The 27,112-nt window shown below is 33.9% G+C and overlaps 1 protein-coding gene across 1 annotated transcript in view; it reads right to left on the reverse strand.

The window, feature by feature from the left end:
* TMEM38B (transmembrane protein 38B) overlaps window positions 1-27,112 on the reverse strand; it is a 58,145-nt gene that overhangs the window by 27,596 nt on the left and 3,437 nt on the right. The window contains exons 2-4 of the mRNA XM_059142051.1: window positions 17,396-17,552; window positions 4,642-4,826; window positions 3,782-3,869 (exon numbers count right to left, since the gene is read on the reverse strand). Coding sequence (XP_058998034.1) covers window positions 3,782-3,869; window positions 4,642-4,826; window positions 17,396-17,552 — 430 coding nt within the window. The remainder of the gene's footprint in view (window positions 1-3,781; window positions 3,870-4,641; window positions 4,827-17,395; window positions 17,553-27,112) is intronic.

Genomic DNA, 27,112 nt, shown 5'->3' on the forward strand with positions numbered 1-27,112 from the left:
TCTGATAAGAGTTCATTTCTATATACAGTATTTCTGAAACACATTTGACCTTATAATAATTTTTCACAAAGATTTGAAAGTCCCATGTTTCACAGTATGACTTGAAAAAAGATTAGTCATTATCATACACAACAAGCTCCTTCAGTTAGGTGGGAAAAGAAAAAGAAAGCCCTGATTTATAATATTTTCACATTTCCATGGTATAAATACTCCCATCACAGTAAATTTCAGGCTGCTATGCAGAGTGAAAGAAAAGACAGATACAATCAGCTCTCATATAACAGTATAAGCCAGCTCTAGCACATTACTTTGCTAATTCCAGCACAGAATATTAGTGTTCGCTAGTATCTTAGTAAATTAATACTGAAATTTTAATGTCTATAGTTAATCTAAAAAAAACATAACTTTCATATTATACATTTGCCACACATTTAAAGTATATCTTAGCAACAGATCATTATCTAGCTTTGTGCTTACAACTAGAAAAGATAAATGATAAACTTTTAGAATGCCACTTTGCAAAATATGACCAAATTTCATTTCATGAAAAATTACCTATTTATTTATTATAAGCTGAGGACTGAGTTCAAAACAGGATTAGCTTTGGGCAATGGGTATAGACCTTGTGTAACAGCTGACTGGGCAGCACATATGTTTTAGAACAGTGGTTTCTAAAATTTTTCACTGTGCATCTCTATTGGTACAAAAAAAGTGTTTTAAGACACTAATATGTGTTTATCAATTAATTTACAAGTTATATATATGTACAACTGTATTATAAAAATGTACACCAAATTGACATTTTTAAAGGATGAGACTGGGGCGCCTGGGTGGATCAGTGGGTTAAGCCTCTGCCTTCAGCTCAGGTCATGATCTCAGGGTCCTGGGATTGAGCCGGGCATCGGGCTCTCTGCTTGGCGGGGAGCCTGCTTCTCCCTCTCACTCTGCCTGCCTCTCTGCCTACTTGTGATCTCTCTCTCTCTCTCTGTCAAATAAATAAAATCTTTAAAAAAAAAAAAAAAAAGGATGAGATTAAGAGAAAAAGAAATTAGGCTTATCTTAATGTCATTTTGCTATTCTTTGTTTCTAAGTTTGGGTTCTGTACCACAGTGCCTCATCATGGGTTCCTCTTAGCACACTCACATTCCATTTTGGACTGCATTCCCTTAGAGCATAAATTCAGAGGCACTGAATCTGAAAAGCAAGGATTCTGCAGACAATAAAATGGTACAGGGAGTTGGAGAAGGACTGAGATTTAGGAAAATGTCCATGAGACTGGTTTGGAAGATCAGGATGCATTTAGAAAATATTCTTATGTTAGTTTCTGATGAAACTAGAAAATGAGCTTATCTGCATCCAAAATACAATAGTAGAATAGGTATATGGTAATAGAGACATTTCCATTCCAAAAGGGAGAAAATGAAAGGTAAGGAGGGAAAAAAGAGATCACTAGTCCTATGCAATTTCAAAGTCCAGCAGGGCAAATTCCATTAGGTTTCAAAGTTCCAAGGCCTAGGAATAATCCCCTGTGAAATTAGGCTCCATATTCTTGAGTCCACAGCTCCTATCTCTACACTCGTGGCTCTGGCCTCTGCACCTGGACTCTAACCTAGGAGCCTGGCCTCAGACCTCAGGCCCATGGTTCCCAGCCAAAATTAATTTTTCCTTTTCTTTGAAGGGTAACACACGTTTGCAACTGAGCAGTTTTATCAGCCGTTTCCTGCCTATAAATTTTTGGGAATCTGACAGCCTCCTTTTATTTCACCTTATTTCTGTCCCTTTTAGTGAAAGCTAGCAGTGTTTCTACTGATAGAACATTTTCAAATACCTTGTGAGTCTCCAGCATATGACACAGGGATCCATGATATTAGTTAAGATGGTCCCTCATGTATCTTTTCTGGATAATCTCAGGTGTATTCCTGGCTTGTGCTGTGATGGCTGAATGCATCCATGAGTCACACACTTAATTTCTTTAACACTAGCAAAAGTTTTCCAGCCGCACCCTTTAATCTTTACCTTTAGAGTAAGACTTAGAAAGTCTCCACAACAGACTTTACTAAAAATGAATCTCCTAATTTAATCATCTTTTGCAATCTGGATAGGCTGAGTTCTTTCCAAATCGTCATCTTGTTTTCTTTGTTCAGCAGTTATTCCCTAAATTCAACTTTTCCTCTCTCACTTTACTAAAAGCAGCAAGGAAAAACCAGTCCAAACCTTTAACACTGCTTTGAAATTTCTTCAGCTAAATACCCAAGTTCACTGCTCACAATTATGCTTTCCATGTAACTGTAGCAAACAACTCAACTAAGTTTTCTCCCACTATTAACTATATCACATCTCCTCCAATTTCCAATATCATGCTCCTCACTTTCTTCTGAGCCCCCACCTTTAATATTCATAATTCTACCAACATTGTGTTTATGACAATATATGTATTCTCTAAGACCATATGGACTTTCTCTACTATGCAAAAGTATTTGGTAATATATAAATGGAAATTTATATATACACGCATACACAAAATACCATAACAAACCAGTGATCAATCTCGTCTGACCAGCTGATAATTCTTTCATTCATCTAATATTTATTGAGTATCTACTACGTGGTATATTTATTCAAGAATACAGTGCATATTCCCTGGCTTGTTCAAGGATACAAGCAAAAGAAAGAATAGTAAGAAATGAAGTCAAAGCAAATAGGGTATGGAAGAAAGGCAGATCTTGGGAGGATTTTACAGGCCAGCTGGGCAGTCATTCCCAAGGTTTTGAACAAAGGAGAAACAATTTGATTTTGGTTGTAAGAGCCCAAGAAATGTTTTACAAAAAACATTTCAAGGCATATGCTCAAAATGAGAAAAATTTCCCTTGAATCTCATTAATGCCTTACTTATAACTTATCAAAGCCTTATTTGTTCTATTTCTAAACTACCTCATTCACACTTTAAGGGGTACTTTCCTTCTAAGTTAAATTTCCTAGAATTTATTGGTTCACAGAAACATATACGTCATCACAGACTGCTTCTAAACTTCATTTTTAATCTATTCTAATGAGCTTATTTTTAAATGGAGTCTTTCCTTACCTTGCTTACTATGACTACTATTCCCTAAGTACTTTCCTTCTTGAGCTGTGGAAATAGTAATTATATCTCTCTATTTCATTTTCGGGAGCATCAGGGATACATCTGTGAACTTCCTTACGAATGAGTAAGTATCTTTAGATAACATTTAATGATCAGATTCTCTTAAATGGATGCAAAAGGTAGTCTCTGCACCCTACAATTATAGAGTGGCTTACTTTCTCTAATCTTATTTTTATGTGTGATTAAGCTCAACTCTCATTTTTAAAGCAACAATGTCTTATGATAACGAACTGATTTGTTCCCATAAGCTTAACATTTTACTACTATGTGCATTTGAAATCTGAGTAATGTAGTCATTAATGAAAATGTCAAGAACCTGCAACTGATTCATTTCCATCCCGTGAAGTGTGTTCCTATGTAGTTTTTTCTCCATAAATACACAGTGTTCCCACGATTCTATAAAAATCCAAGAGTTCTGGTTTGATTTTATTTTCTAAGGGGAGGAACCCACAAAGAAAAGAATCAATATTTATTTTAAAAACTACATTTGAGAAAGAGCAGACTTTTTGAAAGAGTAAGTTTCCTGATTCTCCTCCCATTATCATGACTATTTTTTTAAACTCCATTGCATCCATATTTAGAAATGTGGTAAGATCTAAGGATAAAAAGCTGGTCTCAGTATAGATTATACCAACTCACTAGGACATCTTCAGCCATTCATCAGCTTCTGGTTTCCAACCTCCTTTTACCAACTGTTCAAAATTCGTGATAATGCTACCACCTGCACCTAAAAATAAAACAAGAATATTTAGCCAAATTTTATGGAGGAAATATTTGAAACAACCCAAGAAAATCCCAATATAATTTTGAGGAGGAAGAAAATAGTTTTCTTGTATACTTATGGTACTGAAACAATTGTAATACCTCCCTTCGGTCAGTGTTGCCAACTGTCTATCGTATCACAATTAAGGTTAAAATTAAGGTTAAGGAGCCTCAAGAACAGAGATGTTCCTAAAGGTTTATTTCAGGCCTGAAAACTAAAATTTTCTGCTTTATCATTTCATTCCCTGATACTAGTTTTAGATGCAGTATAATACAATAAAAGATTAGGGAAATTTATTCAATTTCTACACGATACAGAGTAAAGATGAACCCATAATCAATAATATTTACTACTTCTAGTTATTTGGGATGAAAAAAATTACAAAAAAAAAGCAAATTTTAATATAATCCTTTTACATAATTTCTTAAGTGAACTTATTTTATTTATGGTGGCACTATACCTTAATTAACTATGACTCTCTCTGGTTCTGAGATACTAATCAAATCAATCAGAAGAATTTTATATTGTAAGGTAGTCAGGCTCAAAAAAATGGCTGATGACTAGTGCTAGTGAAAGTGCTAGTTATGAATTAACTTTACTAGCCAAGAGAAGACTTCTTTCTTCCAAAAATACTGTTACTAAAGTATGTGATCCTCATTAATTTTACTAGACAATCCTTCAGTAGCAGTAATATATCAGTAACAGAATATTTACAAACACATAATGTTAATATTACCTCGAGCCCATCCAATAGCTATCATGACTATCCAGCCATTTTTGTAATAGCTATTAGCATGTGTGACTCCACCTACTATTTTCCAAGTTCTGGTCACTTCCTTCATTCCCGCAGCCAAGAGTTGAACAGGTAGGAAAGAATAGCCCTGGGAAACTAGGTCACATGGGCAAAAAAATATAATATACCTGAAATTAAAATTTAAATATTTTAATATATAAAGTATAAATATTTATAATAAAATTAGGTTAATAAATATTGTATAAATGTTAAATATATTAAGTATAATGTGCATTAATATATAGATATAAATTAATGAATATTTAACATACACTCAAATTAGTTGAGTAAGTTAGATTTTTAAATCATTAAATCACTGGACACGGTGGCGCGCGCCTGTAGTCCCAGCTGCTCGGGAGGCTGAGGCAGGAGGATCACTTGAGCCCAGGAGTTCTGGGCTGTAGTGCGCTATGCCAATCGGGTGTTCGCACTAAGTTTGGCATCAATATGGTGACCTCCCGGGAGCAGGGGACCACCAGGTTGCCTAAGAAGGGGTGAACCGGCCCAGGTCAGAAACGGAGCAGGTCAAAACTCCCGTGCTGATCAGTAAACCATTAAATCACAAGAACACCTATATAAAAAAATTAAAACCCAGCATATTGGCAATAACAATTTGGCAAAGCACGACGAACTGAATTCTCCATATAAACCAAGAATTTGACTTCAAGAAAACCATAGACTGGGTAGTCAATTTTTCTAAATCACAAGAGACATACATAATAATCTGCCCAAACAACAGGATCAAAGGGGAATTTCATCTTGATTGGACTTCTGAATATTCTATATATGCAGAAAATATTTACTGAGTTTCTAATCTGTGCCTATACTCTTTTAGAAGGTAAGTGCTGAATCCACTCACTAAATAAAGCAAATGTATAATCACTTCTAGGATAGAGGCTTCTCTAACTGGAGTGTGTTTGTCCTCTGGGAAAAGGAATTAGAGAAGAGCCCTTAGCAGCTGAGAAGGGCTGCATTTCAACCCTTTCAAACATCTTTACCTGTGCCCTTTTGTGCAGCACATAAACTAGGGCCTATACACAGAAAGGTGATAACTCTCAAGGAGACAGATTTGTGTTGAGGAAAAATATTTTTACATACAGGTAAAAGAATATGAAAAATGTTCTCTAAATTGTGATACTAGTTTAAAAACAATTCACTCCCCAGGTAAATTATATTTTGAAACTTAATTTTTTCTCTAAGCACGTATTCAAACAGTATACCAACTGCATTAACTGGAAAACACACTAGTTTTTTTTTCTCCCATTTGTAAAATACTCTGGCAAACAATTTCATGCTTAAAGCAGAATATAATCTTCTAATGGAGTGATACAGAATACACCACATGGAAGAAGTATTATATGTTTTCTAAAAGAACTGCAACTCATGATTCATAAAGTCAGAATTCCCAAGAGTATTCATAGAATATGAAATTTATTTGTTAAAATACTACTTCAAAGATCCAATGCAAGATGCAATGGTTTGTTTAGGCTTATTAAGCACCCTTTCTTCATCTCCACTTACCGATTCCTTCCTATTTTTCAAGGTCCCCCTCAAATACTACCATTATGTCGACATTGGGAGTTTCATTTTAATATTTTCAGTTCAGACTAAATTCTGATGACTCTACAACTAAAACAATCAGTTCTTCTGCCACAACAGATCTCTTTACATATTTTTCTCTAGAACATATAAAGAGTGTAAAGTTCATAATAAATTATAATAGTCCTTAGATGGCAGTAATCATTCATTTTGCTATCCCCTCATCTAAAACTCAGCATGAGGATAAGTAGCTCTGAATTAAGCAATATTAGCAGTTAATCAGGAGACAAAATATATCAAATCAAAGAATCAGTTGATAATTAAAGAGTCTGAGAGAAAGGAATAAATTATCTGACAGTAATAAAAGGCATTTTGAAAACTCGTATCATTTAAAAATTTTACATGTTCATATATTTTTGAGAGCCCCCTATACACCTTTCTCTTTAAATACAGAATAAGGTAGTCGACTAAGTGTTGGGCAGGGGGGAAGTTACACTTAAAATAAGCAATTTTTTAAAATATTTTTAAATGTAATAAAAATGCTTTGGTATCTATTATAGATCAGATTAAGGAAGGGGAATTAGGTTTCCCTTTAGCAGTAATGAATGCTCAAAAGTAAAATAGTCAAAGAAACAACAAAAACTTAACAAATACAGCATAATGACTGCATTTTCATTTCCTACACCAAGACAATCTTTAACATTAGTTAAAAACCTAAACTATTGGAACTTTGACTTTTTAAATTCAACTATGTGACAATGTGACATACAGTCTAAAATTTGTTTATTGCTATTTTTAAATAAACAAGCCTTTATCTTATTTAATCAGATATTGCTAAAGTATACCAATAATAAGCTAATATTTTAAACAGAAAACAATTCTCATTTCAAGTGTTAAATAGCCTCAGGGCAATAAAAAAAACAATTGTGTATTGTTCTCAGTAGATTCACAAATAAATATATCAGACCAATGGCTCCCTACAGAGTCATTCTTGCTCTATAAGTTAGCTTTTTAAAATTTCCTTAATGAACCACTCAACCAACAATCATTAATTAAGCAGTCACCACGTCCCTCCTTTTATAAAGATTATATTTCTCTTCTTAACTAAAATCATCACATCTAAGTCAACTTTAACTTGTAAAGTGTCTCAAGAAAACATATTGGAAAAGAAGAAATGGCAAATATCAGACAAGAAATAGAGAGAGAAGACAAATGATTTCTCATACATTTTTAAGTCACATAGGTTAAAAGAGAGAAATAAAAAGCAAAGAAAGGTTCAAAATATAGAAGTTAGTCTAAAACAGGACATAAACAAGATACCAGGCCACTGACAAATGAAAGCTAAACCAGTTTAAGGAGGAAAGATGAAAGTAAAATTTAGGTTAATACCAAGAACTGAGCAGAGAGAAGTTTCCCACGGTTAGTCAGAGAACCCTTATTTTCATTCCATTATTAATTCTATTCCTCTGACTCCAAAAGACAGTATTACTTAACTAAGTCAAAGCAGAATGACAAATTAAATATACTTCATATTAGTCCAATATGACAACTTTGCTCTTCCTTCTATTACTCTAATAAATTAATAAGTTTATGTATTTTATGTATGCTTTGAAAAAGACTACTGAAGGATGACAGACCTATAAAGTTATACTTTTTCTTGAACTTTTCCTCAAAGTAATACAGTCTCAAAGTATGCAAATGTGCAGTATTTAATAGTTGATACTTGGAAGTTTAAGGAAACCAAAGTGCAGCACAAAACCCAGTACACAAAAAAATTATAAAATACTAATTTCTCCAGGAACAGTTTTCAAAAAGAAAAATCCTATTAAGGTGTACACTGTCTTCCAAACAATACTATACTATGACACACCAAGCTATTGTTTGCCGCTGCCAGTAGATGGTGCTAATATCCACATGTGAGCACTATGTACTATTATACATAGTGTAATAGTACATAGAGCTATTGTACTAAATAAAGATGGCCTTCCCAATCAGTGCATTCAGAGTCCCATAGTTTAGCTTGCTAGAGTTTTGAAGTACATTCCAAACATAATTTTATCTCTCAAATTACAATCAAATAAAGATTATAAATTTTTTCTCAATATTAAAACCTTAAAAATAGTAAAATACGCTGTGTCTTTGAACAAGTATCATATTTTATATTTAAAGATCTGAGAGGACAGAAATATTATCTGTATTTCCAGAATCCAAAACAACACACTACATAAGAGCCAACTACAGACATTCTAGATTTGAATCCTGGCCCCAACTAGTAGATATGTGTTATCTTAGGCAAGTTACTTAACCCATCTTGCTCAGTTATATCATCTGCTAAATGAAAAAAAACAAAAAAACAAAAAAAACAGTACCTACCTCACACAGTTCTTATAAGGTTTAAGGGAGATAATACATATAAAACATTTAAAAAATGTTTAGGACATAGTGAATACTCTATCAGTGGTTGCTATTATTATTGTTTTGTAATCAATAACAATGATCGTCAACAGAATAAATAAAATATAGGTATTAATAAATTACAGAGCATAAGAAGGAAGGTACTACGAGAACTTGCAAAAACACAGCTGAATCTTACTAACATAATTTTGACTGAAAATAACAAGTCCTGGGGTCCCTGGGTAGCTCAGTGCGCCAAGTTCTGCCTTTGGCTCAGGTTGTAATCCTAGGATGCTGGGATCAAGCCCCGCATCAGGCTCCCGGCTCAGGGGGGAGTCTGCTTCTAACTCTGCCCCTACACCCACGACCCCACTCTTCTCTCTCTCAAATAAATAAAATTAAAAAAAAATAACCCACATCCCAAAAAACCATATACAGTATAATAATCCATTTTAAAATAGGGGCAAAAATAAATAAAACTAAAAACTTATTGTGTAGATATTCATATATATTATTTTACATATATGATTATAGATTATACATGTGAATATATATATGATTACATATAATTATATATGATATATATTATTATGCCTTCTTTTTTTAGAAAGGTAAGAATAAACACAAACAGGAAAGAGGTTATCTGCAGGAAAAGTACAGAGAAGTGGGACAGGGGAAAAGAAAGTTATTGGTAAGGTCCAGTTCTTAGGTTGGATCCAATACAATGGAAGTGTAAATTAGTTAACCACTTTGAGAAATGATTTGGCATTACGAAGCATAGTCTAAAAATCACTTCCTCTGTAACTCTAAATCTACTCTTAAGCAAATAGCAAGAGAAAATCTTGCTCATGTACACCAGTAAGTATACACAAGAATATTCTTAGCAACATTGTTTGCAATAGAAAAATAACTAGAAACAACTCTGCCAACAGAATAATGAATAAATTATGACAATTAATTCTAGTATGCTGGAAGTAAAAAAAAAAAAAAAAACTACAACCATACACAGTAAGACTGAATCTCAAGAACACAGACTGACCAAAAACAGCAAGTTACAGAAAAATATATACACATGATACCATATATACATTGAAAAACTGTATTGCTTAGGGATATAAACATATGCTAAAACTACACAGATAAGTAAAGGAATGGATAAGCACAAAATTAAGAGTAATGGTTACCTCTGAGAAAGGAAGAAAGGAGACGGGATGGAGCAGGCGGCGGGATGGTGGCATACAAGGGATACAGAAACTAACAGCAAGGCTTTAGGGAAAATGGTGGCAGCTCTGGCTGCACAGACTTTGATCTCTTCAAATCCCAACATAAAAACAGGGCAACTAGAAAGCAAAACCAAATCCCATCCAAAACACTTAAAATTATGTGACAAGGTATCCCTTCAAACCCCAAAAGGCAAAAGGGCAGAGACAGCAAGACCTCTACTTTTTGGAAGGAAGAATGCAACAAAGTGGCAACTAATGAACCTAAGAACAAAACAACTCCAAAATAGCAAATGAGTATTCACTGGCAAGTACAAGAGGCCAATTTGGAAACAATAATAACAGCTGAAACTGGGAGAGACTCTGGCATTCTCCAATACCAGGTGAGACAAAGGGTCCATAGTAAAAAGGTCTAAGGGGTTAAAGCAGTTTAGTCCCCATGAAGTTTCAAAACGGATCCACCTAAGCTGTCTCCCAGAACAAGCCCAATGTGAAGAAAACACTAGTATACAATCAAAACTGAGCAGTACAGAGAAATAGAAGAAATGGAAGGTTCAGGCCAAACTGGATTAAGGGGAAAGAGACACAGAAAAACTGAGAAAGGTCTGGTCCTCATCTTCTGAACACTATAAAAACAACAGAAGCAGGAGTTAGCTCTATGAAGTCATAACATCTTTCCTGAATTCCACCTTACCCTAAAAGTTCAAGAAACCTAATTCAACATAAAAATGACCAAAAGAAAGATCAAGGTCAAATCCCATATAAATTTATTTAAAAGAAAAAAAAAAAGCAGAATAAATCCCTACAGACAATGAAAGCATTCAGGAAAATGTGTCCACCAAAAAGATCAAAATTCCGACCTACTGTTCAAAATAAGCTAAAGACATTAAGAAAAGTGATACAAAGAATATACATCAGAATCAGAAAAACTGAGAACTGAAGATACAATTCTCAGGGGAAAAAAAAATTCTTTAAAGGAAAAGAAATCACTTCAGTAATGAAAACCAAACTAGAATGAAAACAAAGAGAAATAAACATAACAATACCTTGAAAGAAATAGAAGGGGAAACATTTTAAATTTTTAAAAAGAGATTTTAAAAGTCACTGAAGAAAGACAAAGAGCCATATAACAACCATACAAGTCTTGAAGAGTACAAATACTAAAATAACTTGTTCTCAATTAAAAACAAACAAAAAGTACCTACTAAAAAGAACGTAACACATACCTAAAAATATTGACCCAGAAGGACCAACATCAAGACTTATTGTATTTACATTAGTAGGCCTTAACAGGAAAAAAAATTATTTTGGCCATCTAGAAGAATATGTGACTTATAAGGGAAAGAAAAGAAAGTGATCACCAAACTTTCTCACAGCAATGCTTTATGACATAAGAAATGGAGTAACATTTTAAAATCCTCAAAGATACAAAGTACGATCCAATTTATTTATACCCAGTAAAACTGACTTTCAAGTACAAAAGACACAAACACCAACATATGGGATCAATGATGCATGTCCTAGAGCATAAGCTTCAAACAACTAAAATTACTAAAGAGACACAGACATAAGGACTGGTGATAAGCATTAAACATACAGTTAACTGTAAAACTAAGACTAAATGAGGATTAGGAAGTGAAAAGTAATAGTGTGTAATGGTTGTAAGGCTATGTAGAATAGCACATCTATTTTAAAAATGGGAAGAGAACGAGAAGTGTATATGCAGAAAAATTAATGTAATCCCATCAGCAGAAGTTTAGTACTGTTACTCAAAGCTACTGTGTATTGTGTGTATACTGAAGAATAAAAGAAATGAGTAATGTTGGAATATTCTAATTCTATTACATCTTGTGCCATCAAGAAAGAAAATTCTTAGTATAGAAGAAAGGATACACACACACACACATACGCGCACACGTGCACACACACCACAAATATATTACATATACATTATATATACACACAGAAAGTTTAATGAAGGCTCTATGGTCTTGAATTTGAATTAGAAATAGAATAATTTTCATCCTTATTATTCCTAATTCTGTCACTGAAAAGACTTAGAAACTATCAATTCAGTAATAACAAACATCTCTAGTGCTCAAATTTTGGTCTTGAAATGCCATTTCTCACTAAGAGAAACCAGAGCTTCTTAGAGAAATGAGTGATTCCAGAAGAAAATTACAAGATGAATCTTAATATTAAGTAGCAAGGAGCTATTAAGTTTGAAGAACCAATCTGAAGAAGCTCCCACCAACCAAAGATGAAAGAATTTGGTCTTCAATAATGACAACTGCAATTTATTGAAACCTATAAAATATGCTTAAATCCATAAGTTCATAATTACTCAAAAAACAATAAAATAGTCCATGTTTGGAGGATGACAGAGGATCGATTAATTACCATGAAAATTGGTATGTAAAGATAAAGAATCAAGGATTTATCCTGCTGTTCCTATGTTTTCGTACAACTGGATAACCAAATAATAGATTAGTGGGAAGTATTTATTTATACTACTTCATATAATACACAAGAAAAGATAGAATTAGACTATTAACATTTTGTAATTCCCAGTTAATTAATTCAGTCTTTAAATGTAAGAGTGCTAATGTCAACAAAAAAAGAAAGCAAATCAGATATTGTAGGTCTCTTATGGTCTTGCCAAAGGGATCTAACCTAAATCTGATTTGTATTCTGAGTCAAACTACCAATTTTCAGGAATCCTCTGTATCCTCTGTAGGATACAGAAATATAATGATATGCACCATGAGTACACAATCAGTGTGTTCCAGGCTATGGAAAACTCTACATGTCAAATGACTCTGGTTCTTCGAGAGAGAAATTATAAGAGAAAAAGGGAATGGAGAGGAAACCTATAAAATGAAAGGAACTTAAGAAACATCAATTTTTTTAATAGGCATGACTAAAGAATAGTGTCTAGGGATGAACGGATGATAAAATTATAAAAATATACAAGTAATTACCATTAAAGTGAAGATAATGGTGTGCTACTATAATGCTTATTTAAGGTGACAAAAGCATTGTGACTGGAATGGGACACAGAGAGGGGGTTTTAGAATGAATGGTTAAGTCTTATCTCTAGACTTGGGTAGTGGATTCAAGGTTATACTTCAGAATAATTCATTAGGCAAAACACTTTTTTGTGGGTTTTCTGAATTTCACTTTATAATAAAAAGATTCTTATTCTAAATAATGAAAATGCAGTTTTTATTGTATCACAGTTCTTAACACTTCACATATATTTTATAAATTTTCTTTTGTACCTGTTCAGTATTAATTGAAAATTTTTAAAGAAAAAAATATTGTAATAAATCAATAAATAAAAATAAGACAAAAGATTTGGTCCTAAAAAAAGAAAACTGTTCAAAATGAACATATTATCTAAGGGCACCTGGGTAGCTCAGCTGGTTAAATGTGTCTGCCTTTGGCTGAGGTCATGATCCCAGGATCCTGGGATAGAGCCCCACATCCGGCTCCCTGCTCAGCGGGGAGTCTGTTTCTCCCCCTTCCTCTGACCCTGTGCCTGCTTGTGTGTATGCTCTCTCTCTCTCCACCACCCCCTGAATAAATAAATAAATAAATAAATCTTAAGGAAAAAAAGAAAACTCATCTTGGTTAAGATCACAGTCCAAATGCTAAGTTGAATTCAGGCCCTTCTATTCACCAATTTCCTCAGCCTCAATTTTCTCCTATACAAAAATGGGATAATAAAAGATCTGAGGATAACAAATTATATTTTTATAATATTATTTTTTGTTATTTATAATATTCATATATTATTATTATATTATTAATTCACCATGTAAAAATGCATTTATTTTCCATTTCTAACATACCTTTTAATTTAATCCAAGAAAGCATCCATTTATAGAAAAGCAATTTTATGTCATTTAAGGGATCAAATAATCAAGATCTAGAATTCCTTACTACTCAAGTACAGAAATCCCTTATAACAATGCATAGCAGTCCATTTCTTTAGCAATGTATTTATTGAACATAGAAAAGTACTTATCACACAGTTCACAAAACAAAGTCCCTGTTCTCATAAGCTATTATTCTAGTAGAATGACACAGACCAAGATAAAAAGAAATAAACAGATAACAGATCAGATAGTAATAAGCCTAAGAAGAAAAATAAAGAAGAATGATGTGATACTCATGGGAGAGGAGGTACTATTTCAGTCAAGGAGACCTCTCTGAAAGAAAAATAATTAATTAATTAATTAATTTTAAAAATATATATATGCCTTCTAGGGAAACGGCATTAGAGAATAGACTGCAAGCACAAAAGTACTGAGGTAGAAAAATACCCTATGTGTTCAAGAAATGATAAAACTAATGGTGGCTAAAACAGAATGAATAAGAGTACAGTAGAAAGACATTACATCAGAAAGAATGAAAGGAAAGATATTGTAGGGTTTTATAGGCCACTGTAAAGAGTTTTAGATTTTGTTCTTAATCAGATTAAGAAACTACTAAGCATAGGAGTAATATATTCTTATTTTAATTTTTTTTATTTTTTAAGTAGGGTCTATAACCAGCATGGAGCCCCACATAGGGCTTGAACTCATGACCCTGAGATTGAGACCTGAGCTGAGATCAAGAGTTGGACACTTAACCTACTGAGCCACCCAGGCACCCCTCTAACTTATTTTTATTAATCACTTTGTCCATGCAAAAAAGAGTGGTGGTTAGTATACAGGAGCAGAAGTAGAAATGACAGTAAGTGTCAGACTCTGGCTATCCTACCTTTTATATAGTCTCAGCATTATTAAAATTGTAATAAATTAAATTATAAAAATTATAATAAGTGCTAAGTTAATATCTTTTTAAAATATGGTTATAAAAATAAAAGTCCTTGAGAAAGGCTTTTAAACATAGCATTATACCCTTGAGGTCCACCCATGTTGTTGTAAATAGCAAGAGGCATTCTTTTTTTTAGCTGAATAATATTCCATTCTACGTATATACCATATTTTTTTATACATTTATCTATGGATGGACACAGGTTGCTTCATATCTTGGCTATTATAAATGATGCTACAATAAACACAGAGGTGCATATATCTTTTCAAATTAGGATTTTCATTTTACCCAGTAGTGGAATTACTAGATCAAATAGAAATTCTATTTTTAATTTTTTAAGGAACCCTCATTCTGTTTTCCACAATGGTTGTATCAATTTGCATTCCTAGCAACAGTGCACAAGGGTTCCTTTTTCTCCACATCCAGGCCAACACTTGCTATTTCCTGTGTTTTTCACTTTAGACATTCTGACAGGTGTGAGGTAATATCTCATTGTACCTTTGGTTTGCATTTTCCTGATAATTAGTGAATGGTCCTAAAAAAAGAAATGCTAGATGGTATAATGCTAAATAACGTAAGTCAGTCAGAGAAGACAAATACAATGATTTCCCTTACACGTGGAATTTAAGAAGCAAAACAAACAAACAAACAAATAAAAAAAGAGATGAAGGGCCCCTGGGTGGCTCAGTCGTTAAGTGTCTGCCTTTGGCTCAGGTCATGATCCCAGAATCCTGGAATCAAGCCCTACATAGGGCTCCCCAAACAGCAGGAAGTCTGCTTCTCCCTCTCCACTCCACCTGCTGGAGTTCCCTCTCTCGCTGTGTCTCTCTGTGTCAAATAAATAAATAAAATCTTAGGAGGGAAGGAAGAGAGGGAGGGAGGAAGAAAGGAAGAAAAGAGAGACCAAAACACTCTTAAATACAGAGAACAGGGCGCCTGGGTGGCTCAGTGGGTTAAGCCGCTGCCTTCGGCTCAGGTCATGATCTCAGGGTCCTGGGATCGAGCCCCGCATCGGGCTCTCTGCTCGGCGGGAAGCCTGCTTCCTCCTCTCTCCCTCTCTGCCTGCCTCTCTGCCTGCTTGTGATGTCTGTCTGTCAAATAAATAAATAAAATCTTTAAAAAAAAAAAAATACAGAGAACAAACTGCTGGTTGCCAAAGAGCAGATGATGATGGATGAAATAGATAAAGGAGTTTAAGAGTACCCTTATCATTATGGGCACTGAAATGTATAGAATTCTTGAAACATTATACTGTACACCAAAACTAATATAACATTATATGTTAATTGTACTTCAAAAAAAGAAAGAAAACACATAACCAATGGAAGACTATGCTTCTATAAAAGGTGATTAAACAAATCTATGAGAAATAGGGACACCTGCCTGGCTCAGTTGGTAAAGCATGCACTATTGATGTCAGGATCATGACTTTAATCCAACATTGGGAGTAGAGTTTACTTTAAAAAAAAAAAAAAACAAAACTAATTTATGAGAGATAGTGGCTATTAAATATTAAAGTTCTAAAGTCAAATTTCCTGGTTTTGATCCTAGTTCAATCACTGAACACGTAAATTTTAGCAAAGTTTCTCAATACCTCAATTTTCTCATTTGTCAAATGTGAAAAATAATGGTTATAGTACTCATGATTAAATATGAATATAAAGAATTTAGCTGATATACAGTTAACAACTCAATAAATATTAGCTATCAAATTTATTATTCTACTTCCACTTATTTCCACTGCCACACATTTCCACTATTAATTTTTCACACAGCCATCGCTATTTATAATACTCCCCTTTAAGACTGGTTACATACCCATTTAAAAATTATCACCAAAAAAATGAACTTTAAGTATTCTTAACATTACATATTTGATACGGTTTTTATTCAAAAGTATAGTTTCTGCTTCAGACATAGCAAAGCACTTTGTATTATAGTTTTCTTTTAGCTTTATGGATCATTCTCCTTAAGGATAACTAAATATTTGAATTTGTAAGAAACCAAAGCAATTCCTGCTAACATTTTTTTCTTCACTTCAAATTAAATTAAAAACAAAATTAGGGGCACCTGGGTGGCTTAGTCGTTAAGCATCTGCCTTCAGGTCAGGTCATGATCCCAGGGTCCTGGGACTGAACCCTGCATCAGGCTCCCTGCTCAGCGGGAAGACTGCATCTCCCTCTCCCACTCCCCCTGCTTGTGTTCCCTCTCTTGCTGTCTCTCTCTCTCTCTCTGTCAAATAAATAAATAAATAATCTAAAAACAAACACAAAACAAAATCAATGCTACATCCCATAAGGCTCTGAAAAATCCAAAAGAGACTATGACAAGAACAATTATTACATACGAATCATAATCACTTGGACTTTTTGTGTAGTTAGTCACATTCTTATTTTATCCTGCTGTATATCTGTATGTATGAGTTAGTTAGATAAACCGTTTGGGGCCAAATATTTGGTGCCCTTTCACATTTGACAAGCTTCCAACTCAAATACATAAGAAAATGGTAACATACTTGCCTCTGGGACAGAATATAAGTGAAGGGCGAGAAAGAGACAAACTTTGCAGTTAAAAACATTGCCTTAATTTGGGTTCCTTCCTTAGCACATGCATTCACTTTTGGAACATAAAATAGGTTTTAAAGAAAAAAAGATTCATTTATTAATAATTTACAAAACAATTTTTTAAATGTCTCATATTTCACCATAATGGCAGCTTACCAGATTGAAGATGCCAGTAATATATTAGTGTTGTTTGCAAGAAACCTCAACGGAGGCTCTGCAAGCAATACACAGGATAAAATTCCTCCACCAAAGCAATGGAGCATAGCAGTAAACCAGCTTGAAAGAGGATTCTTCCATGCCACTGCCGCAGCTCCTGAAATGGTAAAGTAAAAATGTGGTCTGAGATAACTGTATGCTAAACAAATCCTAAGGTACCAATGGCACTAAAGAAATAAACTTCTTAATTTCATAACTTTCGAAAGCTTACTATTACTCATAGGTGTGGCAATCATGATCATCATAAACTATACCTATTATTCTTTAAAGCTAGACTGGAAACATTTTAAGACATACATAATTTGGGGCATCTTTAAAATACTCTGTCCGGGCTCTTACTGCCAGTTTCCCAGTAGTACATTATTATAAACAATCTCCCTACCTACTCTCTCCTTTTATTCCCAGCCCTATTTTAAGTACTTCCAGTTGATATGTCAGAGCAAATTTGAAGAAAAATTATCTTAAGCACTTTAAAAAATAAAAGCTGAAATAAATAAACTAAGCTTTTAACATGACAGGCTAGAAACAGAATCACAAAATAAACCCAGAGGTGAAAGGGTGATGAGGAACAGATATACACACAATCTTAAAATGCTTCCTAACAAGGCACTTATTAATTACAGAGGGAAATAGTAATTTTAGAGTGGAGAAACCTTGCAGACATTACTATAAACAAACATCAGGTGACTCTTGTTATGATTCACCAAGAACACATCTTTCTCCTACAGTACTGCTACCAACAATATATAACCTAAACTAACTTAATCAGATACACCCAAACTGAGGGTGCTTCTGGAAAAAAAACCTCGCCTATACTTTAGCAAAGCTAAGTCAAGAAACACAAAAACAAAACAAAGGCTGATGAAATGCTCCAGATTAAATAACATGAAAGAGACAACAACTACATACAGTGCATATTCTAGATCATATCCTGAAGTGGGAAAGAATATTTATAAATTACCTTTTTGGACAACTGATGAACTCTAAATATGGACCCTGGCCTAATAACAGTGTTGTATCACTGTTAAACTTTCTGATTTTAGTAACTGTTTTGTAGTTCGTAAATATTAACACACTTAAGTAATTTGATGTAACTGGGCAAATGCTTCCAATTTACATTCAAGTGGCTCTGAAAAAATAATATGCATAAATAAAAACATTCAGAGAGATGCTAAAGTACAAACTTCTAGTTATAAAATGAATAAATTCTGGGGATCTAATGTACAGCATAGTGACTACAGTTATTAATACTGTATTGTACACTTAAAATTTGCTAAGACAGTCAATCTCAAGTCACTACCACCAATTTAAAAAAAAAAAGTAACCATGTGAGATAATGGGTGTGCTAATTAACTTGAGAATCATTTAACAATCCATATGCATATCAAACCATTAAATTGTACACTTTGAAGATATATAATTTTATCAATTATACCTCAATAAAGCTGGAAAAAATAAATGGGGCAAAATGTAAATGGTTGGTGAATCTGAGTAAAATATATGAGAATTATTTGACCTATTCTGGCAATTCTGTAAGTATGAAATATCAAAGGGAAAGTACAAAAAATAAAATAAAAAATAAACTCAGCCAGAAAAATAGAAGCAATTTATAAAAATAAAAGTAGAAACCCATTAAACAGAAGCTAGAATAGGGAAATGAAGATGGGCAACCAAAAAGCCAACCCAAAGTTATTACTGGAAAAGACCAATAAAACAGACCATTGTTCAACAAGTCTAAGAAAGGGGCAGGGGCAGAAACAAAAATAATGCAAAACATCAGAAGGAAAAATAAGAAAATAGTTTTATAGAGTTTTTTAATTATAGGAAAGCAACATGCATTTAATCTAATAAATGTGAAGATACAGTTGAAATGGACAGTATAAATCAGCCAAAATTCCCTTAAGAATAGACAGAAACATGAATCTACATATAACTATGGGGAAAAAAAAACTATAGGGCAAAGATCTATCTTAAGAAAGGTGCTAACCTCAATAAATTAATGGAAAACATTTACCAAATATTTTTGGATTACTCATTTTTATTCTATATAACCATTATGGAATATAGCAAAGGAGAAAAACTTAAATCATTCTATGAAACATACTCCCAACATCAAAAATTATAAATAAAGAAAAAAGAGACAGTGAGAGAGGAAGGAGGAAAGGAAAAAGATAGGAAGGGAGGGAGGAAGAAAAGAAAGGAAGAAGATACACTGTAATTCTTAGAAGTATAATAACAAATTGAAATCAGTAGTTTTTTGAAAAGGTAATAAATCATGACCAAGTAGATTTTATCCAAAGAATTAAAAAGGATTCAATATTTAAAAATTCATTTAAATCATTCACCATACTAACAAATTATCATCTCCCCTTTAGAGAGAGTAAAAGACCTAAAAATTCAATGTTCCTGATTTTCAAAAAAATCTAGCAATCTAAGAACAGAAGGAAAAGTACTTAACCTGAATTAAGCTATAAAGGGAAAAACTTTTTTGACTCCACTAAAATTTAAAACCTCTATATGAAAAAAGTCTGGAACAGTGTTTTTCAAATTACATAAGGCAAATTTCAGTAAATCAACAAAAAAAGACAACAAACACAAGAGAAAAATGAGCAAGTCACAAAGTGGGAAATATAAATGATTAATAAACATACCAAAATAAGAAAGTCCTCCCTTAAGTCATCAGTAATCAAGAAAAAACAAAATTTTAAAAGATGTTATATTTCTCACACATCCAATTGGCAAAAAAATTTACAGCTTAATATTCATTAACTTATTAGTCAGCAAAGGTCTGAAGAAATTCATATACTCCTGTGACAGTATTAAAAAGTCATTCTGAAGAATAATTTGGGAGTATAAGTTTATAAATAAAAAATTTTGATTTAAAACTGACTCAGTACCCAAGAAACGTCATACAAGAATATTAAAGCAGTGTGTTTATAATACTGTAAAAAAATGAAAAAAAAAAATCTAAACAACCATCATTAGAGAACAGTTAAACCATGATCATTTGTGCTATGGAATATTATAAAGGAGCAATAAAGAGTGTGATAAAGCAGTATCAACATGGGATATTGTTACTCAGCAAAAACAAAGAACCAAATACAATTATGTAGAACAGCAGTATTACAGCATGGAATCATTTACTTTTTTCAATTTTTTTAGAATCATTTATGAGCAAAAATGCAAACACGATACATTTCTCTAGGTACCTGCATACCCATGGAATGCAAAGAATAGGGTTTGCAATACACCAACATGTTAACTGTTACTGTCTCTTGAGGAAGCCTAGGATTTGGGAGGATGCTCAAAGGGGATTTAAATTTATTTAATTATACCGAGCATATTATTTAATCATATTGGGATTCTTTTAAATAAAATGTTCATTTACTAAATGTGTAATTAAACAAAATTTTAACAAATTATGTCACACCCAATCTGTAGAATACAATGCATCTATTTAAAAGAATGTAGCAGCTTTACAAGAACTGATGTGACCAAAAAAATCATATGTGTATACATAATATGTACAGTAAGAAATTATTTACAGGGAAAAAACAGAAAACCAGTTATTCTATCAGAATATTATACAAGTAATAAAATAAGGTCTGCAAGAATTTATAAACAGTTAACTGTTGTTATCGCTTAGGATGTATGTGTAGGATGTATGTGTGAGTTCAGTAGAGTAACATCATCATACTTGTATTAACATGGGAATTCGGGGTGCCTGGGTGGCTCAGTGGGTTGGGCCTCTGCCTTTGGCTTGGGTCATGGTCTCAGGGTCCTGGGATCGAGCCCCACATCAGGCTCGATGTGAGCAGAGAGCCTGCTTCCCCCCCCCTCTCTCTCCGCCTGCCTCTCTGCCTACTTGTGCTCTCTCTCTCTGTCAAATAAATAAATAAAATCTTTTTTTTAAAAATGGGAATTCATCTGTGTGTGCTCAGGAAAAAAAGCAAAAGGAGGAGATAAAAGTCAAATAGTGCAACCCATCATTCCATACAACAAAATGTGCCCAAGAGTGAACATGCGTTGGCAGATGTGCATTTTTTGTGGTGTACACATCCTGTCAAGTGAAGTGATGCCAAGGTTTAATGATATGCATCTGGTGATAACTCAAGAAATGGTGTCCTGTTCCAACTGGAAGAAAAATCAGTTATGAGAAATGTGCTAAAAGACAGGGTATCAATCTTCAGTGTAGCAATTTCCCCTAAACTTTGTTTGATAATACATGATCATGCTCTTTAAAGCCCAAGTCCCACAAAAGATGTGATACCAATATGTCTCTACCTAAATATGTGTATAGGCAATACAGCACCACACAGTGATAACTGATTATAACATTGGTCAGTCAGCCTAATAAATGAGTATAGTCTTTTCTTTAGGTAATGGTCACTAGCTCCCATACTGCACCATCTTCATATTGAAAAGCTATAGAGAGGGGCACCTGGGTAGCTCAGTCAGTTAAGCATCTGTCAGCCTTGAGCTCAGGTCATGATCCCAGAGTCCTGGATAGAGCCCCACATAAGGCTCCCTGCTCAGTGGGGAGTCTGCTTCTCCCTCTCCCTTTGCCCCTCCCCCCACTTGCCTGCACCTGTCTCTCTCTTTCTCTCTCTAATAAATAAAATCTTTAAAAAGAAAAAAACAATATAGAGTGCTTAAGGGTACAGACTCTAGAGTTTAGCTGCTCAGGTATAAATCCTGGCACCAGCACTTACTTGTTGTGTGAAGACAACAAGTTAATTGTTTGCTTTCACACATCTTTTTTTTTAAGATTTTATTTATTTATTTGACAGACAGAGATCACAAGTAGGCAGAGAGGCAGGCAGAGAGAGAAGGGGAAGCAGGCTCCCCACTGAGCAGAGAGCCCGAAGTGGGGCTCAATCCCAGGACCCTGGAACCACGACCCAAGCCAAAGGCAGAGGCTTAACCCACTGAGCCACCCAGGCGCCCCCACACATCTTAAACACACACACACACACACACACACACATATATAGAAGAAGCAAAGAAGGGGATTACTTTGAATAAACATACAATTAGAAACACTCACTGGTGTCTGTCCTCTACATTCCTTAGTATTACTCTAATGCAGATTTAGCATTACCTTCATCCACCTGATACTCACCACTCACTGACAACCAAATTCAAATGTACCCAGGTTTTCCTTTGCAAAACAATCCAAATCAAATTTACTAAATGATTTCATACTAATGATTTGCTCATGTAACATTGATTTCTGATTACATTTGTCAAAATAACTTTCCTTTTTCCTCAACTTGCACATTTTACATATAAGTATTAGCTCCATTTATAAAGTTCTTATTATTAAAATTCTAAGAGACTTTTGTATAGAGTAGGTGCTCTATAAATGTACTGAATGACAGAAAAATATATGTGAAATATTTCAAGAGGTCAAATATTATGATTTCACTATCATGAATTTCCCTTTGTATTGTACAAATCAAAGAGGCAGCTATAATTACATACCAGTTTTGTAACATCTTTGTAGGACCACTAAGCCCTCTTAGCTTAAGTTTCAACTTTCATAAAATGGGAGTAATACATAACTTATAAGGATTAAAATAAAGAAATATACATAAAAACACACTTACTACCTAGTACATGGCAGACGCTTTGTTGACTTACCTACTGAATGGACTGATCATGACCCACAGATAAAGTAGGCAAAATGTGACCTCAGGCTGCTTTTAATCTCTGAGCCCAAGATCTAATTCTTTTGAGTTCTTATTGCAAGGCTGGGACGAAAACAACAAACCACAGCTCTAAAAAAGTACTCATAACCCTAAGAGACTTAAATCAGCAATACTAAGATTTTATTAGAGAAAAAAAGAAAAGAACTGAATTAAAGGGTTTCCCCCACATCAATCTTTTCTGTCTAATTCTCAAAATTACATCGGCTGGAAAAACTTCCCTAAATCAAACTGGCCTTTCTATAATGCTCTCTTCAGTATGCACACTATGTTAACACATTTTATAGTTATGAGGCAACCCTATGACAAATTTTCTTAGGTGTTATGTTCCTTTGTATATATCATAACAGTACCAGAATTAGTTTACCGTGAAGTTAAACGGTGAAAATACAGAAAGTTAACCAGAAACAGCCTGTGTATCTTTCCAGCATAAAATAATTTTCAATAGGAAAAAACAGTTAGTATGATAGCTTTAATTTTTTTCTCAGTTTTAAAACAAAGATATATTGGGCGCCTGGGTGGCTCAGTGGGTTAAGCCGCTGCCTTCGGCTCAGGTCATGATCTCAGGGTCCTGGGATCGAGTCCCGCATCGGGCTCTCTGCTTGGCAGGGAGCCTGCTTCCCTCTCTCTCTCTCTCTGCCTGCCTCTCCATCTACTTGTGATTTCTCTCTGTCAAATAAATAAATAAAATCTTTTAATAAATAAATAAATAAATAAAACAAAGACATATTCCTTTAGCCTAGGAACAAGCTGTGATAATTAAGATGTGGTTTTTTTTTTTTTTAATTTTTAACATGCTGATATTTAAAAGACAAAAAATTCTCTGTCCTACCTTGAGTTAAGGTATTTGTGATATGCTAGCAATGGAATTATTTTCCCCAAAACACTTAGCAAAATTTGTCACACTGAAGCCTTACTCTAATTCAAAGTATATGAGTTTTGAAGCACTCATAACCACCTATGGACTTGAAGATCAAAATAGTTTATTATGAAATGAAAGCTAGAAAATGAAGTCATATTCTACTTCCAGTTTTGGATCAAGTTTGAATCATAGTGGGCCAAGTAAATCCATAGACCCACCTTGTGGTTATTTCCCCAGTTCCTTAATGTATAACTAGAACAAGACATAGTTGCTAACTGACACAAAGCCTATGTTGATCCTCTGATCTATGGAGCAAGGATTAGTAGATGGTAGAAACATTCAAGTAAAATCTCCTAGAGTTTCTTCTCCTCCTTAAGGTATCTTTAAAAAGCAATACCACAGAGATGGGTGCTATAACCAAAAACATCAAAGCTGAAAAGGTGGTGATACCTTATCACATCCCATTTAACATGCTTATTTGGTCTATATGTAAAGCAGAGGGATCTTGGAAAAAGTGAATTATCATAATTGTAGACAGGTAATGACTCCAATTGCAGCTCGTGTTCAAGATGAAGTACTTCTACTGAAACAAAGCAACATAACCCCTATAACCTGGTAAGCAAATCCTTTTTCTCCATATTAATTTGCAAGGAACCCCAGAACCTAAATACTGCAGTCTTGCCTTAATTCTATGTCAACTTTCCTGCTCTCCGACAAAGTCCACAGAGATTTTGGTCATACTGGGAATCCAAACTACATTACACTGACCCTACACTACACGACACTGATGACGTTATACTGACTGGATCTACGGGCAGGAAGTAGCCAGTACTTTGGATATCCTAACATGACATAACCAAACCAACAGTTTAACCAAAAGTTAAACTCCACTGCTAGGAATCTGTACCTGTCAGAATCCAGTAAGGAAAGAGAAAATACATGGTTATTTTAACAGAGAGAATTTACTCTAAAATCATTAAATATAAAATTGTTAAGTAATTGTTGAAAAAGTAAAGAGTAAATACTATGGTATCACAGAGGTATCAACTACAGAAAGCAGTTTACCATTGCTGGGGAAACAAAGGATGGGCTGAAATTATTTAAATTTAGAAACACGAACAAACATCTCTTTAGAACCAAAACTGAGACTCCTAAGCAGGGAACATTAACACTGCTCAGTCATTGTTCTAGTCCAGCCTACTCACTCTACAAATGAAATACTGGGTTTTAAGTTCTTATCCCAAACTACCCAGTTAGTGATAGAGTTTAAACACTGGTCCCCTGATTTTATGAGCTCTTTCTACCAAACCGCATCCCCTGACCAATATTTTATGTCATGTCAATCAAATATTCTTTGACTTATAAATTAAAGACATTTAAGTAAGATTCTCTAAAACTAGTAGAAGTAAATTGTGAACTGTCATTTCTCAGACATCCTTTTCCACCCTACACTGGGCAGAATAAACTCAGTTTTTAAAACATCACAGAACAAGGGGCACCTGGGTGGGTCAGTGGGTTAAAACATCACAGAACAAAAGGGGCTTCTGGGGTTTCATGAATGTTCTATTTTTACCCAGATGTTGATTAAATAGATATGCTCATTTTTAAAATTCATTGAGCTATACATTTACAATTTTTGTACTTCTCTGTGTGCTATGTGTGGATTCATAAAGACAGCAAAACTATGCTGTCACCTTACAGAATCAACAGAACTGACAAATTCTTGACATATTAATCCTTTCATTTCCCACAAATTAGAAGGGGGAACAATAATAACTTTATTCCTGGATTTAATTCCTAAAAGCAAAGGAAAAACTCATTGGTGATATGGAAATGAGACAAATCATGGGAGAAAATAACCATGTCAAATGAAAGCTTATTGAGAAACTGCTAAATACTAAGAAACCAGAAACATTAAATGGACTTGCAAAAAGAGAGCAAGGAATATTTGAGAACTTTGGAATTAGCTGAAGAGCTAGCTCATAATTTATTAACCAATGAGACTTAAATACAGTTATTTCATTCCTGTAAGACTATTCCCCATCTGTAAAAGGAGTTCAATATCTATCTTAAAGAGATACGAGGATTAGAATTAAGATACTACAATGTTTTTGCATGTATCTGAAATGAATATCATTATTTTATAGGAAAGTATCATAAAACCTTTTGTGATACTATCAAAAAAAGAAGACTAATAGCACAGCTGAGTTTCTTTAGGGCTACAACAGCATCTTTCATCTTGGTATCCTCAATATCTAATATAGTGCCTGATACACAGTGGAGTTTCAATAAATATTTGCTTAATTGAAGTCCCTATGATTCCAGAGAAGTTAGCAAAATAGTAATGGGAGAATTAAGGGGAAAAGCAGATTTTGTGTGTTAAAATCAAGTAGAAATAACTGTAGATTAAATTTTCAGGAAGTCTTACAGAAAATAGCAACTAGATATGAATATATTATTGAAGAAATGTGTCTAATTTAATCAAGATTTAAGAAGAGAAGGCAGATTAAAAATGTAAGGTAAGAGAAATTAAAGATTAAACTTTCTATTAAATGGTTTCTAATAGCCCTCAAGGCAGCATTTTCCAACTTCCTAATAAAATACCCAGAAAAATGGAACACAAGCAAAACCTATCCTAAAACAAAACTAAAAACTATCAGATGCCACGGTTTAGGAGGAACTAAAGTTAATTATTTACAAACGGAGGTAAATTAAGAAATAAAAAACAGGGGTGCCTGGGTAGCTCAGTTGGTTAAGCATCTGCCTTTGGCTCAGGTCACAATCCCGGAGTCCTAGGATCAACCCCCACATTGGACTCCCGGCTCACCTGGGAGCCTGCTTCTCCCTCTCCTTCTTCCTACCACTCTGTCTACTTGTACTCTGTCAAATAAATAAATAAAACCTTAAAAAAAGAGAGAGAAATAAAAAACAATCCAATTTATTAAATACCCTGATGTCTTTGCTTGAAGCACAAGTCATGTGGAAAAGGAAATGAGGGAAAAACCATCATCTACCCTTGGATTTGAAGGCCTACAATCTGAACCAAACAAAAAAGGGATGCTGTCCTTATCCATACCACAGAAAGAG

Source organism: Mustela lutreola, chromosome 12 (assembly GCF_030435805.1).
Source record: "Mustela lutreola isolate mMusLut2 chromosome 12, mMusLut2.pri, whole genome shotgun sequence".
NCBI lineage: Eukaryota > Metazoa > Chordata > Mammalia > Carnivora > Mustelidae > Mustela > Mustela lutreola.